The sequence below is a fragment of the Chiloscyllium plagiosum genome, unplaced genomic scaffold (genome assembly GCF_037043375.1).
Source record: "Chiloscyllium plagiosum isolate Xiang-an unplaced genomic scaffold, Cpla_swu_hap1 HiC_scaffold_9, whole genome shotgun sequence".
NCBI classification, from domain to species: Eukaryota; Metazoa; Chordata; class Chondrichthyes; order Orectolobiformes; family Hemiscylliidae; genus Chiloscyllium; species Chiloscyllium plagiosum.
In genome coordinates, this window is record NW_028270147.1 from 70,596,174 (window position 1) to 70,616,612 (window position 20,439).

At 40.4% G+C, this 20,439-nt stretch overlaps 1 protein-coding gene across 5 annotated transcripts in view; it reads right to left on the reverse strand.

Annotated features, from left to right (window-relative positions):
• The window catches only part of lrp8 (low density lipoprotein receptor-related protein 8, apolipoprotein e receptor), a 114,935-nt gene extending 95,380 nt beyond the window's left edge, over positions 1–19,555 (reverse strand). For 3 of the 5 annotated variants that reach the window (XM_043699610.2, XM_043699608.2, XM_043699607.2), the window contains exons 1-2: positions 19,215–19,555; positions 18,633–18,752 (exon numbers count right to left, since the gene is read on the reverse strand). In XM_043699610.2, coding sequence (XP_043555545.2) covers positions 18,633–18,752; positions 19,215–19,266 — 172 coding nt within the window. In that variant the 5' untranslated portion in view covers positions 19,267–19,555. The remainder of the gene's footprint in view (positions 1–18,632; positions 18,753–19,214) is intronic. The other 2 variants (XM_043699614.2, XM_043699609.2) reach the window with 2 other exon arrangements.
• Positions 19,556–20,439: the final 884 nt, after the last annotated feature.

A 20,439-nucleotide genomic window follows, 5' to 3' on the forward strand; every position in this document is an offset into this window, starting at 1 on the left:
GAGTCTAGTACAATTGCAACATTCAAAGGCATCTGGATGGGTCTATGCATAGGAAAAGTTTAGAGGGATATGGGCCAAATGCTGGCAAATGGGACTCAATTTATCTAGGATATCTGGTCAGCATGAATGAGTTAGACCGAAGGGTTTGTTTCCATGCTGTATACCTCTATGACTAACTTGAAATAGAAGAATCAGAGCCTCAGCCCAGGTTCCTTTGTCCAACAGGCTGAAATGTCTGCTCTTTGAAATTGTTGCTGCTCCTTTCCATTTTGCCCCATTAAAGAAGGAGAAGACATCAATTAAAATAACAGCTGTCACAATCTGTCATTCAGCACTGTATACAGTAAGCTTCTACACAAAAAATCGTCCAGCTTGCTTTCAGTATCCATTGTTTAGGAAAATCAAAAGAGAATTTCTGCATTTCCTCTGACTTCCTGTGGGTTTCCCAGCATAACATCTGCGCAGTTACAAAGTCAGAGGAAATTCATGGCCAACGTCGAGCATTATTCTAATCTAGGAACTACAACAACAACAACAGCACCTATTACAATGTACTACTACCTGCAGTGAAATCGCTTCCTATTCGCAAATGGTTCTCTCTGCTGCTGAAACCCTCATTCAACCTTTACTGCCCATATTCCAACATATGTCTGACCTCCCCATATCCTATACTTCGTATTGTTGAGGTTTCCCAAAACACTGCTGCCTGCATTCTAACTCACACCAATCCCATTTCTCTATCACTCAATGCTCCCTGATCGACACGGGCTTCCTGTTAATGTTAATTATAAAGTTCTCATGCTTGTTTCCAAATCCCTCCATCACCTCACCTCTTCCCATCCATGTCATTTCCTCCAATTCAAATCTTTGAAATCCTACTTTGTGTTCGACAACAGGTGGCTGTCCCTTTGTACACCAAAGCCCTAAGCTGTGGAATTCCCTCCCTCAACCTCTGCATCTCTTTAGAAGCTCTTTAAGACCAACCTCCTTGGATTTGCTTTTCATCTTCCCTAAAGATATTAATGTGTTAATTTGTGAAATGTAAATTAATACAGTTATTGCTGTTGTGCGATGTGACTGTGATCAGACCTTGTTGTGATGTTTCAGTTATGGGTAGGTTTTGTCCAAATGTTTCTATCTTATTCAGTGTCAAGGATTACTACTGTGAATGAGCCCTTGCTTCTATGGTAACGTAACACTGACCAGGAATCAAACCTCATTATTGTAAACAGGTCAAATAACACAAGTCTCACCAAGTTCTCCTACTCTTCAGAAATTGATAGACTAAATACTTGGATTTAGAAGTAAAAATAAGGCATTAGCAGAAAATAAGATTTAGCTCAGCTAATGAGACATGCAAAGAGATCTAGTGAAACATTCTTTATATATCAGTAAATCAAGGCCAGTGCCCATAATGAAGCTTTTTCACAATGAGCTCAAAAAGAACTGAAGGACTAGCAGCTCGCTGCAGGAGATACATTTCTAATATCAGCTTAAAAGTTCACAGCCAAGATACAGGAAAACAAATTATACCATCCATTAAATCAGCAGAATTTGTCAAGTAAAAAAAGATTGGTCTCCACCCAAAATTACATCAAAGCCCTATACCTTCAACAAACTGAAATCGGAAGCCGTACATGGATCAGCAGATTCCACTTGCTTTTCACTAATATTTGTGGAGGAATAAATGTCTTAGAAGTGACATTTTCTGTACAGCCTCCAACCAGTGAAAAATATGTTGAGAGACCTACACGAAATGGAAATATACACCATCATGTTAAAAATCACAACGCCAGGTTATAGTCCAACAGGTTTAATTGGAAGCGCACTTGGCTTTCAGAGCACCGCTTCTTCATCAGGTGGTTCATCAGCACAACCACCTGACAAAGGAGCGGCGCTCTGAAAGCTAGTGTGCTTCCAATTAAACCTGTTGGACTATAACCTGGTTTTGTGCAATTTTTAACTTTGTACAACCCAGTCCAACACCGGCATCTCCCCATCATGTGTTATTCAAACTCTAAACGTTCAACCTCATTTCCAATAAAAGAATTTTTTTTCAAAAACAAACCTAATTTAGGTTGTGACTAAACCTCATATTTCAGTGACACAGCTTACTAACTCAAAAACTTGGATTAGTAGTTTTTGGACAAGATACTAAAAAGTCATAACAAGAGTCCCCACCTTCAGAAGTGAAGTAACACTTGCAGTGCATGGGCGTGTGAAATAAAAATCTTTTAAACAACAAAGAAAGGATAAAGCAATTCAAAAGCTATTTACGTCAAGATCTTGCAGTTAATTGGTGAAATTGCTGAGTGCGTTCTAATTAATGCTGATCCCATGAAGTTATCAGTAAGCTTAAAATCAGGGAGGTACTGCATCACAATGAATAATAACAAGGACAATTATCCTTGCCACAAGACAAACTGCAAAACCAGTCACACTGCTGCCAGTAAATTAAAATGGTTGATTTTCTAATCTCAGAGTTGAAGATAGTTCAAAACAGCCATAATTTATAAAGCAGAACTGCGAATTTGGCTGAAACAGGACATCTGAATTAATTTAGCAATCGAGCAAAATAATTGCTCCATACCATCAATTTGAGTATGCAATCCTTGTGCAATAAAAGAAAAAGACAATGGAGACATCATCTAAGCTTGATAATAACTTCCATTTACTGTGTGTTTTATGGAATAAATGCCCCAAAGCACTTTTTAGGGGAATACAGAAAACTGGAGGAGATCAGGCTTATGCAAAGATATCTTCAGGAGGCTTTTGAAAAGGTGGAATTAAGGTAGCAAAGGTTTGAAAACAAAACTTGTTTGGGAATGTTGAGTGAGGATTTACACATCAATACAGGAACTGGAAGGTGGACAGGCAATAAGAAGTTTACATAGTAGAATACAGTTTTACAACCAAAGGTTGCGAAGGAGGGCTTAAATTTGAGATTACAGAAGTAGGGTGTACAAGGCTACAGAAGGATTTGATATGATAAAGTGCTATGGGAATGGGAGTCAATTAAGGTTTAAAAAGAATGAGGGATAATAATAGCCTTGCATATAGGATAGCATAAAAACAGTGGACACCTGGGAAATTTGGAATTTTAGTAGCTGCAACTCAAGAATTTAAAAGGGAGAACAATCTTACCCAAATTCTTATGTCAGCAATTACGGGGTTTCAGCCAGGTGGCGTTACTATGTAGCTGGATGAGCGAAGGACCAGGTTTGAGTTTAAATTTACTCATGGACAAATAGGATGGCTGAATTACAAACAATATTGTGTGGAATTTAGGGCAATTACACCTTTGAGCATTCCATCAACAGCATAATGGAAACCATATTAACATAAAGATGACGAGGTTGCAGGCACTGGCTCAGTTTTGCCCTTTTAGGAAATTTCTGGACATACCATGACAGAGTACTTGGAACAGAGACCTGACACAATGGGTCTCCAATCTTCTTCCCTTTCCCTGCAGATTACTTTTAAAACTGTATAAAACAAAATCACAAACTGTCAAAATAAATCCAAAAGACATGCACATTGGGCAGCAATTGATCAGTGAATGATAACCAATGCCCATTGTTGTCAGTTATTAGCAACTTCTCCTTCTTTTAATAAAATGTCATTAAAATTGAGTTAATAAGACAATGTGTTTTATAATTGCATGTGCAGGATTATTGGAAAAAGGTATGTGGTCATCAGGCTGAAACAGCACTGCTGGCCCCAAATGAAAAAGAATGAGTAGAGGTCAAAGCATCCAGTATCTAATCTTTATAATAAGGACACAGGGTGCAAGAGCCAGGAAGTTATATTGAAATTACACATGTTCCAAACTCAGCTGAATTACTGCCCAATCCAGTTCTTGGTACCACGATTTAGGAAAGACGTGAACACAATTAGAGGGAGTGTAGGAAAAATTATTGAGAATAGTTCCAGAGATGACAAATTATAGTTAGCAAGATAGATTGGAGAAGACAGGACAGTTTTCCTGGAAGAAGCAAAAAGCTCAGGGGACTTGATAAAGGTATTTCATCTCAGGAAGGGTAAGAACTGGATAGAAATGGAGAAACTGTCCCCATGCATGAAATAATGAGTGGGAACATTGAGAAACTCTCAATAGAATAAAACTGAAAATAAAGTTTTCACTATTAATACTTTTAACCCACAATACCCCTTTTGTTTTGCACCAAAATAATTGTTCAAGGGTTGCTTAACACAGAGTGTGCTCATAAAAATATCATCTGATGAAAAACAGATCATGTTTGCATTCAAACGATTTTAACATGACTCCAGTTTGAAAGAAAAACTAATCGAATATTGCAGATCATTTAGCTAAATGTAAAGATTTAATAGCCTGAACTGTTGTTAATGTATAAGACTTTTAAGGTTTGGAGTTCTTCCATTCAGAATCCCTTGCTTGAATAGAAATGTTCCTCCTTTTGTCTCCAAATCCAATGGTAGTGTCAGAGGTTTCATTTCCCTCAAAAGTAATCTCAAGCATCCCCATGCTACTGTCCATATTTTTTCCAGTCATTAAATAATGTTTATTTAAGCTATGCACAATACTTCACAGTCATATGTTTTAGATAAAACCCCCACTTATTTACCCTGTGAAAAGGAGTAGAACTACAAAACAAAATGAGCTTATACCAAAACAAATTTCAAATTCAATATATACCAAGAGGAAACCAGTTTAAAAAAAAGATTGGTTGTGCTGTCCTTCTGTACTGAAGTATACAGAATGAGCTAGCCCAGTACATCTCATTCAACAGTTTGCTGCTTTCTATTTCTTCTATTCTATTTTTGGAGCAAAAATTAATATTTGTGAACTAAAGAATTCAATATTCAATAAGAGGAAACTACTATTATATGGAAAAAGCTCACCAGTTTTTTTTAAATTAAAAAACCCAACTTATCTACATTCTCTTTATATCATGTTGAACTTCAGTCTCAATAAAATTACCAAGTCACAGTAAAATGGTTACTTCATGTAATAATATGGACAACGAAGCTAATGCTTGTAACATAAATGCACCCAAAGCAATTGAGGAACCAGGAAGATTAATGCTCAACTAAACTAAAATTTCTCTTTCATTCCAGATGGGAACAATACACAACTGGCCATGTTGCCAGAGCTCCAGCGCTTTGTGTTTAAACACACTTGTGGGGTGTGAGCTTCGCTGGCTGGTCAGCATTTACTGTTTCTAGTTGTCCTGGAGAAGGAGATGGTAAACTGATTCATGAATCACTTAGTCAATGTGCTAAAGGTAGGTCCATGATAGCCAAAAGGAGGAAATTCCAGGATTTTGACCCACAGACAGTGAAAGTACAGCAATATTTCCAAGTCAGAATGGTGACCATTCCTTATTCATGAGCCCAGTGAATTTGAATTTGGCAGGTTACATTATTTTGCAAGATTACATTACTTTGCAAGACATTACAGGCAAGTGAGATCCTCTCTTCATCTAAAACCTACAGTATTGTTTCCTCAAGACAAATTTTAAAACAAGTTGCTATTTGCACTTCTCACAATTCTAGAGATAAAATCTTACTTATCTTTCAGTAATTGTACTGGTGTTGTTTGTTGAGAGATGGATGATCTAAAACTGCTTCCAAATAATGTCACACTAACACCTACCAAATTGTCAAAATAAAACAATAAGAACATTTAATGTTATTCATTCAACAAACCTGGATGGACAGTAATTTAAAATAAACTGTACACTTTGATACAGTACATAGAACCTTTTAATGCTCAGACACAAGGTAAAAGTAACTTATCAGTGTTGTCTTCAGCATCTTACTAAAAAAAGTGAACAAAAAAAATCACATTTTTTATTCCAATACTGTTAACTCATTACATAATACTGGTGCTACCAAAGCCAGTGACAGTCTTTATCACTTTCATATTTCACCCAAGTATTGAATACAACACAAAATTCTCAGCCTACTCTAGTCACAGCCCACACATTTAGAAAGCAAATGTAGAAGCATGCTACATACCATTTTTCGCAATTTAATTCAAGGCATTACAAAAATTCGACAGGTCCACTGTGACAATGCACAGAAATCCTAATTCCATGAGACCCATAAGACATAGGATGAAAGTAAGGCCATTCGGCCCATCGAGTCCACTCCGTCATTCAATCATGGCTGGTGGGTATTTCAATGCCATTTACCCACACTCTCCCCGTAGCCCTTAAATCCTTGCGAGATCAAGAAGTTATCAATCTCTGCCTTGAAGACATTTAACGTCCCGGCCTCCACTACGCTCCGTGGCAGTGAATTCCACAGGCCCACCGCTCTCTGGCTGAAGAAATGTCTCCTCATTTCTGTTCTAAATTGACCCCCTCTAGGTCTAAGGCTGTGCCCACAGGTCCTAGTATCTCTACCTAACAGAAACAACTTCCCAGCATCCGCCCTTTCTAAATCATGCATTATCTGGTAAGTTTCTATTAGATCTCCCCTCAACCTTCTCAACTCTAATGAATATAATCCCAGGATCCTCAGCTGATCATCGTATGTTAGGCCTACCATTCCAGGGATCATCTGTGTGAATCTCCGCTGGACACGGTCCAGTGCCAGTATGTCCTTCCTGAGGTGTCCGGCCCAGAATTGGATGCAGTATTCTAAATGGGGCTTAACTAGAGCTTTATAAAGTCTCAGTAGCACATCACTGCTTTTACATTTCAACCCTCTTGAGATAAATGGCAACATTACATTTGCTTTCTTAACCATGGACTCAACCTGCAAGTCAACCTTTATAGAATCCTGGACTAGCACTCCCAGATCCCTTGTACTTTGCCTGAATTCTTTTTTCCAATGTGCAAGACCTCGCATTTGCTCACATTGAATTTCAACAGCCATTTCTTGGACCGCTCTCCTAAACTGTCTAAGTCTTTCTGCAGCCTCCCCACCTCCTCAGTACCACCTGCCTGTCCACCTAACTTTGTATCATTGGTGAACATCACCAGAATGCCCCAGTCCCTTCATCCAGATCATTAATATATAAAGTGAAGCTGCGGCCCCAACTCTGAATCCTACGGAACACCATTGGTCACTAGCTGCCATTCCAAAAAAAAGCCTTTTAACTCAACTCTCAGCTTTCTGTCAGACAACCAATCCTAAATCCATGTCAGTAGCTCACCTCGAACACCATGGGCCCTCATCTTACTTAATAGCCTCCCGTGAGGGACCTTATCAAAGGCCTTTTGGAAGTCTAGGTGGATAACATCCACTGGGTTTCCCTGGTCTAACCTACTTGTTACCTCTTCAAAGAATTCTAACAGGTTAGTCAGGCACGACGTTCCCTTACTAAATCCATGCTGACTTGTTCTTATCCGACCCTGCACTTCCAAGAATTTAGAAATCTCATCCTTAATGATAGATTCTAGAATTTTACCTACAACTGAGGACAGGCTAATCAGCCTATAATTTTTCATCTTTTGTTTCAATTCTTTCATGAACAAGGGGTTTAAACAGCGATTTTCCAATCATCTGGGACTTTCCCTGACTCGTGATTTTTGAAAGATTACAACCAACGCTTCCGGTATTTCTTCAGCCACCTCCCTCAGAACTCTAGGATGTAGACCATCGGTGCCAGGAGATTTATCAGTTTTTAGACCTTTTAGCTTGTCAAGTACTTTCCCCTTTGTAATAGTCACCATACTCAACTCTGCCCCTTGACTCTCCTTAATTGTTGGGGTATTACTCATGAAGACTGAAACACAGTATTTATTAAGTTCTTCAGCTATTTCCTTATCTCCAATCACGAGCCTTCCTGCATCATTGAGTGGCCCAATCTCTACTTTTGCCTCTCGTTTGTTTCTTATGTATTGAAAGAAACTTTTACTATCATTTCTAATATTACTGGCCAGCCTACCTTCATATTTGATCATCTCCTTCCTTATTTCTCTTATTGTTATTCTGTTTGTTTTTGTAGTCTTCCCAATCTTCTGATTTCCCAGTGCTCTTGGCCACTTTATAGGCTCTCTATTTTTCTGTGATACATTTCCTTAGTCAGACATGTCTGTATAATTCCACCTCTTCCCTCCCCACACCCCCCCCCCCCAACCACCACTTCCAGTCAATTTTCATCAGTTTCTCTCTCATGCTCATGTAATTACCTTTATTTAACTGTAACACCATTACATCCGATTTTGCCTTCTCTCTTTCAAACTGCAGACTGAACTCTACCATCTTATGATCGTGGCCTCCAAAGTGCTCCCTTACTTTAAGATCTTTTATAAAGTCTGGCTGATTACATAGCACCAAGTCCAGAATAGCCTGCTCCCTTGTGGGCTCCATCACAAGCTGTTCCAAAAAGCCATCCTGTAAGCATTCCGTGAATTCCCTTTTTGTGGATCCAACAGCAACATTACTCACCCAGTTCATTTGCATATTGAAGTCCACCATGATCACCGTGACCTTGCCTTTCTGACATGCCCTATCTATTTCCTGGTACATCTTGCTTTCTTGGTGCTGACCACTGCTGGGAGGTCTGTACATAACTCCCATTATGGTTTTTTTGCCTTTGTGGTTCCTCATCTCCACCCACACAGACTCCACATCATCTGACCCTATGTCATTCAGTGCCATAAATTTCATTCTTAACTAACAAGGCAACCCCACTCCCTCTGCCCGTCTCCATGTCTTTTTGATAAGTTGTAAATCCTTGGATGTTTGACTGCCAGTCCTAAACCCCGTGCAAACACGTCTCTGTGATGCCGACCACATCATCATCATTCACAATGATTTGTGCCATTAATTCATCTGCTTTGTTCTGAATGCTTTGAGCATTCAAGTAAAGCACCTCAATGCTAAATTTCCTTATCCTCATGATTTCCATCATCTCCAGTAATATATCCAAAGTTATCCTTCCTTTTTGCATCATTCCTAGTCTGCCTTGAACTTAAACCCTGAACACATGCTAACCTGTGCTCATAGAGATGTACAGCATGGAAACAGACCCTTCGGTCCAACCCATCCATGCCGACCAGATTCTCAACCCAATTTAGTCCCACCTGCAAGCACCCGGCCCATATCCCTCCAAACCTTTCCTATTCATATACCCATCCAAATGCCTTCACTGGTCTATAGTACCCTGGCTTGTCCTTACCATCCTTCTTAAACAGTAGCACCAAGTTAGCCAACCTCCAGTCTTCCGACACCTCACCTGTGACTATCAATGATACAAATATCTCAGCAAGAGGCCCAGCAATCACTTCTCTAGCTTCCCACAGAGTTCTAGGGTACACCTGATCAGCTCCTGGGGACTTATCCACCTTTATGTGTTTCAAGACATGCAGCACTTCCTCCTCTGTAATATGGACATTTTCAAGATGTCACCATCTATTTTCCTACATTCCATATCTTCCATGTCCTTTTCCACAGTAAATACTGAATGCAAAATACTCATTTAGTATCTCCCCCATTTTCTGTGGCTCCACACAAAGGCCACCTTGCTGATCTTTGAGGGGCCCTATTCTCTCCCTAGTTACCCTTTTGTCCTTAATGTATTTGTAAAAACTTTTTGGATTCTCCTTAATTCTATTTGCCAAAGCTATCTCATGTTCCCTTTTTGCCCTCCTGATTTCCCTCTTTCTACTTGACACCATACTCCGTGTTGTTTTCCCTTTCCTTTCCACCTGACTCACAAGTTTAAATCCTAGTGACCACCCTATTTATCCATTTTTGCCAGAACATTGATTCTAGATCGGTTCAGGTGGAGACCGTCGCATTGGTACAGATCACCCTGGTTCCAAAACTGATGCCAATGTCTCATGAAATGGAATCCCTCTTTCTGACACCAATCTCTTAACCATGTGTTTACTTTCCTAATTTTCTTATCCCTATGCCAATTAGCACATGGCTCAGGCAGTAATCCAGAGATTATGACCATCGAGTACTGTTCTTCAATTTCCTTCCTAGTGCTTGATACTCCCAACAGGTCCTCCTTCCTAGCCTTGCCTATGTTAGCTATGCCAACGTGGACCACAACAACTGAATCTTCTGCCTCCCACTCCAATATCCTTTCAAGCCGGTCAGAGATGTCCTGCACTCTGGCACTGGGCAGTCAACACACCATAGAATCTATCAGTCCCCCTAATTACAGAATCCCCCATAACAACTACTTGTCTTTTTGCACCCCCCTCTTGAATGGCCTTCTGCACCATGGTGCTGTGGTCAGCTGGCTCATCCTACCCACAGTCCTTTCCCTCATCCATACAGGGAGCAAAAATCTCATACCTGTTGGACAAGGTCAAAGGCTGAGGCTCCTTCACTCCTGAACTCAAGAATCCCTCTACCTGCCTCACTTACACAGTCACACCCTGTTGTCCCTGATCACGAACTGAATTTGAATTACTTAATCTACCGGGTATGACTGCCACCTGAAACACACCGCCCAGGTAACTCTCCCCCTCCCAGATGTGCTGCAGTGTTTGACGCTCAGATTTCAGATCATCAGTTCTGATCTGGAGTTCCTGCAGCAACAACACTTGCTGCAGATGTGGTCACTGCCATTCACAAATGGGATCAGCCAGCTCCCACATCATACAGTTACAGCACATCACCTATTCAGCCATCTCTACTTATTTAAATTATGTTTTACAAATTTTTGAGTTAAATAATTTCTAGTACTTCTCTGTCATCTTATTCAATTAACCAACTAATAATAAACTTTTAATCAATTCAACAACAGAGTTTCATGATTTATTGTTACTGGTGAAGTAGGAAGATCACAGCATTGATCCCTGGTCTTTATCAATTAACTAACCAGCCTTGTTAGATGAAATTTACCAAAAGATGCCTGCAGGCATAGAGGAAACCAAAACCATCCTTTAAACGTGGTTGGTTCTTCCTTATTCATTAAAAAAAAACACAACTTTGATTCAATTAAATTTTTTTATTTAAACAGTCCCTAATATTGATACATTATAGAGAACAGAAATATATAAATTATGGACCAATTACTTTCTCGTAAGCCACTAATCACAAGGGAAGTGGTCAATCCAAGTTCCACCCAATAGATTTTCATTTATATTTTCTAAGCAATCTGTTCAGAGATGTTATTATATATTGCACTACTCATTAAAAAAAAATCTATTAATACATTAGGCAAAATGTTTTTTTCATGGAGAACATTCTTTGTGGTTTAAGTCTAATACAAGTTTTTTTTCTTGTTTTTCATAGATTTTGAGTTTGTACTGCTGGGAAAACATTTTTAAGCTTGAGACAAGTGATGCAGAAATATTGGGCCAGTCAATCCAAAAGGATGACTGCTTTTTGGATGCTTAGGGAAGAAATCTGGAGATGTGCTGGAATTTGCTGAGTCACTGAAACACCAACGACTATTACACTAATGCCAGACAAAAAGTAAGAAACACTGCAGGGAGAGAAAAGGAGACCGTTTCAAAGGCGAATTTAGATTTCACCAAGAGCCCCTTTCTCTGCCTGATTGTCTTGCATATTCCAACTGACCATGGCCCTTCCTGTCTCGCTTACACAATGTGTTTGCAGATGGAATTGGTCTGGGTAAAGCACATGGTGAAGACATGACTGAGTATCTTGAGAAAAATATGGAGGTCAACTGTAAGAAGATGGTCAGTCAACCAAAACTCCAATTTATGAACCGCCAGTTTGAGCCAAAGAAGAGGATCAGAGGGAAGATGTAAAGATTATGGGCTTAGACTGGGAGAAAAAAAATGACTAGTTTCAAGTACCTGGGATCATGGCAGCAGAAAGTGAAAATATAGAAAGTACATCAATGAATTAACTCTAATTTAAGGAATTGGTAGTGCAGTGAAAAGTTGGGTAATAAACCATCCATCAAGATGGGTCCATCAATGGGGTTGAAGAATCCAAAAAAAAATAGCAGCCAAAAGTCTATTTCCTAATCCTAAAAATTCTTAAGTTCTGGTTATGTGGGTTACGAATGATTAGAAAATTGCTTTTATAATTGGAACATGGTTGTGTATTGTTTCCGCGTAGCATTAAAAAAAGTATTTAAATGAAAATTTGCACATTCTCCCCGTGTCTGCGTGGGTTTCCTCCGGGTGCTCCGGTTTCCTCCCACAGTCCAAAGATGTGCAGGCCAGGTGAATTGGCCATGCTAAATTGCCCGTAGTGTTAGGTAAAGGGGTATGGGTGGATTACGCTTCGGCGGGTCGGTGTGGACTTGTTGGGCCGAAGGGCCTGTTTCCACACTGTAAGTAATCTAATCTAATCTAATCTTAGTCACTGTATGCAACCAATAGACGATGAGGGCAGAGAAGGTATGGGCACAGTTTGTTGCCTCATGATTCATTTGTGTATTAAATTATTTGAACAAGTGTATTCATGATCATTTCTGTATGATATAAACAGAATTCAAAATAACATTGGAAGAAAGTGTTTCAAATGTTAGACAGACCATATCACATCACAAGTTATTTAAACGTAATTTTTTTTGTCATTTTCAATGCAATCACAACTAGCTTGACACCAAGAAGCAGGACTGAAAAGCTAGGCATGAGACACAACATCCTATCTATGTCATCACCAAATGTCTGTACAATATTGCAAATACACAATGCACATCACAATCTTAACAAACTTACTTCAACAATATAAATGACCTGCAGTACCAAAAAAAGGGCAACAGCTACAATCATGGAAACACCACTACCTTCAATTTCTCCTCCAAGTCACACTCTATCCCAATGTGCCTGGATGTTATCATTCTTTCTTCATGGCTGGTTCAAAGTCCTGTAATTTCCTTCCTAGCATCACCACTGAAATCATTATAATCACAAGGAAGGCAGCTCACTACCTTCTCAGTGCAATAGGAAATGAATAACAAACAGTCTGACCAGCAACAGCCATGTCTAAGACCACTACATATGCAAGGACACCTCAGTGTAACTATGAAGGTGAATATGAGGAAGGCAACCACACTGTGCAAAAAAAAAAGATTGTTTTTGTATTAGCGTACACTAGTTTTAGCACTTCTTGTGAGATGTGACTATATGCACATCCAGTTCCAGAGGAACATTTGGTACCAGCAACTACTCTTGATGTGGTAATGTTAGTGTGCTGTTCAACAACAGAAAGCACAATAATCAAACTCAATCTTGTCTTCATAATGATTTACATATGGACACTTTTCATTAGGGTTCAGTAGTGGGGTATCTCCCAATCACCGGTGGTAACATGGCTTCTCAACTAACTAGACATTCGTGATGGATTAATACCATATCATCTACTGAATTGACTCATTAGTTTACAGGGAAATTTCATTGTGCAGTTCAATTTGTTCAGTCAGAGTAGTACCAGACCTTAGCAGTTGACTTAGTGAACAACCTTTTCCATTTCTATAGTTTTACTACTTTATTCTATGTATGAATCAAATAACAATGGATAGCACAGCATTAAGTTTATTTGCATCAAGCTAGAAATATGGTTTCCTCTCAGCTCCTGCTCCTGACAGTGTATGTCAGTATTGACACTAATAAGGTCCTATAATCTTATGATTTCAAAAGCAAATGCAAATAGTCTTTATATTTTGAGTAGAAATTTGTGTTTGACAAATAGAGACTAGAAATAAATCTTACATGGCTCTCTGTTGAATAACTAACTAACTATCTCCAGCAGCTAGATGGGAGGGGTACTATGTAATTTAAAAAGAAACAGTTGCTATCCTTCAAAGTGTATTGCGAGCTTCAAAGCTTTGGATAAGAAATCCATATCCCAAGCCTCTATCAAGTGGATTAGTTTCATATTAATTGGTACTTTTTAAACAAAAAATCTGTCTTATGGTTTTGTAATTCTAACAGTTTTTATTAAAATTCAATTTTAGCTTGAAGTCAAACAGAACTTTATAAATCACGAAGTCTGATAGTGTATGACATTATTACGTACACAAATTGTGAAAGAAGTTGTGTTTGACTAATTTTAGTTCTGTGAAGATGTAGCTAGTCAGTAGCCAGACAAAGTTGAATTAGTGAATGTAATGCATTTGGATTTCCAAATGGCTTTTGATAATGTGCCTAATTTTAAAAGTTGCTACACAAACTAGTTCATGGGAATTGGGATGATAAATTTATGGATTAAGAATTGTTTAGCAAATAGAAAGTACAAAAATAGGGCTAACTGAGTTATTTTTGAGTTACACCTCACTGCAGTAGAGTGCTGGACATCAAGAAGTTGTCATAAAAGTTTAAGATTTTAAAATACATAGAATTCCTTAAATTTACCGGATTCTCAAACCAAGTTGACAGAAAGCGAGACCAGGTTTCTGTATTTAACATGAATTACAATTTATTATAAGCAAATAGACACCAGCCACAGACAAACAATTATGAAAGGTCATCATGAAAATACTTTAAAACTCTGAACTCCTTATAATCTCTCCCTTAATCACAAACACAGGAACACAAACATGGGTGTTACAGGCAGGACAAGACTGGGAAGGCCAATCATGATTCCTGTTCATAGGGTTGCTGAGATGATTCTTGTGCGAATCAAAACACTGTTACTCAGTCTTTCTTCTCTGGATGTTTTCATTATTTGTGTGAGACACGAGATGACAAGTTCATACTTACAAAAGGTCTCTGACTTTTTACTTAGAAGTCACACCTTGCAGCAACAGCTGAACATAAAGTAAAACATGTTTTTTTTTAAATTGCAGAAAACAGAGACAATTCCTGGCCTTGTGGGGATATAATGGCTTCTCCCTACCTTGTTCACAGCCCCAAACTGTTCAGCTACCTGAGAACCAAATCAGAGTAAGCAAGCAGAAGGTCTCTGGTATTGATCTATGGATTAGTGACCAGTTAATGAGCTACTTGTTGCTAGCTGAAACTTTGTGTGTACATTGTCCATGGCTGCAGCTCGCTTTCACCTTCTTCTATTACTGCTTAAACCTGCAGCTGTGTAATCACTATCTACAATGAGTGTCAGGTTCTTGCTTTCAAATGTCTGCAGTAATACTTGGTTTCTGAAACAGTTATTTTCTTATTTCAGTCCCCAATCAAAAATACAGTAAAACAAAATGACAAGTGATGCAAGAAAAAAAATGATGGGCCCTCATCCATTTACATTCTATATTAAGGATTTAGACTAAAAACAATGGATTCAGCTTACTGGTGAGACAAGACTAGATGGGATAGTCAGCTGTGACAAGGATAACAAGGAGGCTTGAAAGGATATAGAAATGTGCAAAGTTAACACTTTTGATATAATGTAGGGAAATGTGAGGATATTCAATTTGGCAAGAAGAATTAAAGATCAGATTTTTTTCTACGATAGAGAAAACAACTTTCAAAATGTTGAGGTTGGGTGAGATTTCGGTGCTTTTGTTCGAGAACAAAAGCACAAATTTGGCAAAACACAGTCAACAGTTTGGAAAGCAATCAGTGTGTTTATGGTACAGAGGTAGTGTCCCTATCCCCAGACCAGGAGGCCCAGTTCAAATCCCACCTGCTCCAGCAGTCTGTGCTAGCAACTCTGAATGGGCTGATTAAAAAATACTTTTTCATTGCAAGGGCTTTAGAATGCAGACGTCAGAAAATCTTGCTACAATTATACAGGGTTTTGGGTAAAACCACAGGTGGGATATTGTGAGTAGTTTTAATCTCCATAGCCAAAGGAAGAATATAGTTGCCTTGGAGATGATGCAGGAAATTTCTAGACTGATTTCTACAATGACATGGTTGTCCAATGAGAAGTTGAGTAGAATAGGCCTATATTCGCTGGAGTTTAGAAAAATGAAAAGTGATCGAATTGAAATATATTTGCTTCTGAAAAGGGACATGCGAGGGTAGCTGCTATGGAGTTGCTTCTCCTAGTTACATCATCGTCTCAGAACAAGAGGCATATTATTTAAGACTTAGACAAGAGAAATTTCTTCAGAGGGTTGTAAATCTTAACATTGATCTAACCCAGAGAGCTGTGGATGTTCCTTCACTGAATATATTTAAGGCTGGAATAGATACATCCACGTATCCACATCCAAAATCTAAGATTCAACATCATCCAAATCTTATTGAACGGCTTCAAGGGACTGTATAGCCTATCTGTTCTTATGGTTTTAACATATATGTTTTGCTATTGAACTGATAATCCAGAGATCTGGACCAATAATTCAGAAGATTGGGATCGTTAAGATATAATGCAATATTAATAAATAGGCCAGACTGGTTTACTAAAAAAAGCTTCTCTGTCCTTTCCTGCTCTGTCCCATTTACAACTTCAGTCTCATAACAACACATTTAACTCTCGAATATCCTCTAAATGGAACAGCAAGTAATTTGGTTGTATGAAATTGTTACAAGTAATTAGAAACAAGATCAGAAATTGCTGGAAAAACATAGTAGATCTAGTAGCATCCACGCAAAGAAAGCAAAGTTAACGTTTCTGGTCCAGTAACCTCAGAGTATCAGAGAACCTTGATCAGCTGGGCCAGTGGGCAAAGGATTAGATTACTTACAGTGTGGAAACAGGCCCTTCGGCCCAACAAGTCCACACCGACCCGCCGAAGCTCAACCCACCCATATATTTACCCCTTCACCTAACACTACGGGCAATTTAGCATGGCCAATTCACCTGACCTGCACATCTTTGGACTGTGGGAGGAAACCGGAGCACCCGGAGGAAACCCACACAGACACGGGGAAAATGTGCAAACTCCACACAATCAGTCGCTAAGGCGGGAATTGAACCCGGGTCTCTGGCGCTGTGAGGCAGCAGTGCTAACCACTGTGCCACTCACAAAGGAGTGGCAGTGGAGTTTAGTCTAGATAATTGTGAGGTGCTGCATTTCAGGAGGGCAAGACTTATACATTTAATGGGGAGTGCAGGTTCATAGTTCCTTGAAGTGAAGTGACAGGTAGACAAGGTAGTGAAGATGGTGTTTGGAATGCTTTCCTTTATTAGTCAGTGTATTCATTACAGGAATTGGGAGGTCATGTTATGGCTGAATGGGGCATTGATTCAGTCACTTTTGGAATACTGCATTCAATTCTGGTCTTCCTGCTATAGCAATGATTTTGTTAAACTTGAAAATGTTCATTAAAGCTTTACAAGGGTGTTGCAAGTGTTTGTGCGATAAGGAGAGGCTGAGTAGGCTGGGGCTATTTTCCCTGGAGCATCGGAGGCTTAAAAGGTGACCTTATAGAGGTTTATAAAATCATCAGGGGCACGGATAGGTGAATAGTCAAAGGTCTTTTCCCTGGGGTGGGGGAGAACAGAACTAGAGGGCATAGGTTTACAGTGAGAGGGGAAAGATTTGAAAGGGACCTAACATGCAATTCTTTCATGTAGAGGTTGACACGGGGGGAGTGAAATGGCAGAGGAACAGGAGGAGGCTGGTACAATTTCAACATTTAAAAGGCATCTGGATGGGCACATGAATTGGAAGGGTTTCAAGTGATATGGGCCAAGTGCTGGCAAATGGGATTTGATTAATTTAGGATATCTGGTTGGCATGGACAAGTTGGACCAAAGGGTCTGTTTCCAGGGCTTTGCATCTCTATGACTGTATGACCCTTCCCTGTCCTAAAGAGTCACTGGGACGGAAACGTTAAGTCTGCTTTTTCTGCACGGATACTTGCAGACCTGCTGAGCTTTTCCAGTAGTTTCTGATTTCCAACATCCGCGGTTCATTATTTTTTGCAACAAATTATTGTCGACAATGGTTCACAAAGAAACGGGAATCACTGACACGTTCCATTTCACTCACGCCACTCATGATACAGATCACAGTAAAGAGTCTTTCCTTAATCACGTTCAGGGTCTTGACCTCTGAGCGGTCAATCACCAGTGACTTCCTGTCTAGAATGAACTGCTGCCAGTGGTTTTGTGTTGTGGATCTATTTTTGTTTCGGCTTTCTCCTTGACTTTAGAGGCCCCCGCCTCCTGTTCATGTCAAACAACACCTCCATCAGTGCTAAAGACTTCCAGGCACATTCCGAAGACACTCCCCTTTTCTAGGTAATTGCATGAATTTGCAGATCTACGATGACTCAGCAAATGAGACCTGTCATCAACAGCTAATTAGAATGATATCTCAATTTCCAACTTCCTGCTAACACTCTGGTTAAAGTTTAATGGACAGCGGGGGGTCTGCAATTTTTTTAAAAACAGAACAACGACGGGGGAAACGATGGAGGATGGTTGCAAAACACCAACTTGTGTCAAGTGCCAACTCCACAAATCCTAAATGAATAATCACAATGCGCCTGGGGAGCTGGAGTTGACCCTGCCTTTAATGAATGAAGTGCACCTTGTGGGCACGCTGTGAAGGTAAGGGGGGGGGCTGTGGGTCTAAAGTCCAGGCGTTCATTGGTAACTTGCAGACACGTGGACAAATCTGCTGTTCTTCGGCGAACCAACCGATTGCAACGCTTCATCCTGGAGTGCAAAACCGAAACGTTCCCATTCATTGCGAGAACATGGCAAAGACCCAACACGATTCTGCACAAAGATGTCAATAGTCCGGAAAGGGGGGAGGTTAGAGGGACATACTCAAATACGGGAAGGGAGGGGGGCATCCTGAAGGGACCCAGCACAAACTGCAACATCCTAGAACGCGACAAGCGCCCGTGAGCTGGGGATGCCCGGTTACTTTTCTCTTGCGGTCACTAGTGGGTACTCACGGCAGCTTTCCTCATCGCTGTTGTCGGTACAATCGTCCTCTCCATCGCAGTGCCAGAGTAAGGAGATACACCGGTCGTTTCTGCACTGAAACTGACCCACGTCACAGTGTTGCCCAGCACCTCCACAGGAGAGAGAGAGAGAAAAACAAACAAAAAAAAGCCTCATGAGCCTTTTCCAAGTCACACCGGTGCAACACCCAGCCGCAGTCACTCGCGACACGGCACCTACCGCCAGAAGTGGCACGTTTCTCTCATTTCATTCGGTGTAATATTTCAATTTGAAATCTTTGCCTCACAGGAAATAGCGAGTGCTTGTTAGAAACTGCAACGGATGTTCCGAATGCATGGTGTGGGAAAGGCCCCCAGCACTATCCAGGCACCCCACTCACTGACTGCACGTTAGCAGAAGACAGCGCCGATATTTCCGGGAAAATAAATAATCAATAGCTGCCTGCCCTCCCTCTTTCACACTGTCCAAACCCAATCCTACCGACCTGCTACGAAGAATATCGACCACTGTCCTCAGTTACAAAGGAAATAGAAAAAATGTGTTTGGTTTCTAAGACAAAAATCAATACCGACCTTCAGTGATGTGGAAACGCAGCAACAACAATGTGAATGAGTGAACCCACATTGTCTCTACCGCTCATCCCCTGATGCTCCAGCCTCTCTCTTTCTCGCAATATGACTCGGTAAAAGCGGAGCTGGTTTGAATATTTCAAACAGCAGCTACTGACGTAAATGAATGGGAAGGAGGAACCTGCAAGCGCAGAAGGCGCTTTACCAGCAGCATGTGTGAGGAAATCCAGACTGATGCACTAACGAACATGACCGAGGTTGTTCACTGATGGATGGCTCCATGTTGTGCGAATCCCCCCCGGTATTGCCGCTCCCCGTCACCTGACTTCACGGAGGACGAGAGCTACAATTGTCCGTGAAACCCCCCCCCCCCCCTCCCCAGCTGGGAAGATGAAAAAGTGAGGTCGCACCTTCAGTGTGTGTCTGCCTGGCTGCATGTGCCTTTGCAGATGATGTGCGAGCACTGAGCCAAACTGTAATGTGAGAGCTCGGCGAAAGTGAGGACTGCAGATTAGAATCAAGATTAGAGTGGTGCTGGAAAAGCACAGCAGGTCAGACAGCATCCGAGGAGCAGGAAAATCGACGTTTCGGGCAGGAGCCCTTCATCAGGTAGCTGCCATCCTCCTCCGTTAGAGCACCCTGCTCCTTTTTCAACTCATTGTGCTCCCAGATTACCTTCCTTTCTCCCTGAAAATGTGCTTGTGCCTAATCAATTCTTAAGGAAGAATTCCCATTTAACTTTCTACGGCCCTCTTTTGGTCTTGCATAGGTGCTTTCCAAAGTCTAAATGTTGACGTTTGTTACGAAGTATTTGGAATGGGAATGCGACTGGACTAGTAATCCAAAACCCCAGGTTAATGACAGGAGGTTAAGAATCACAGGTTAATATACCGAGGACAGAAGGTTAAGATTTGAATTGAATAAAAATCTGGAACAAGCTTGTCAAAATAACCATCTGGTTCACAAATGCAGTTTAGGGAAGTTTATCTGCCATCCTGGTCTGGCCTACATATGATTCCAGATTCACAGCAATGTGGTTGACTCGTAACTGTCTTCTGAGTTGAGGGATGGATCAGAAATGCTGACCTAACCAGCCTTGTCCACAAACCATAAACAAATAAAAAAACAAACTGAATCTTTCAAGTTCCGGCTGAAACTGTGATCCAAAGCATAGGTTTGGGCCTGGCTATGCAGCTAGTGATGTTCTGTCTTGATTTGGAAACTCCTT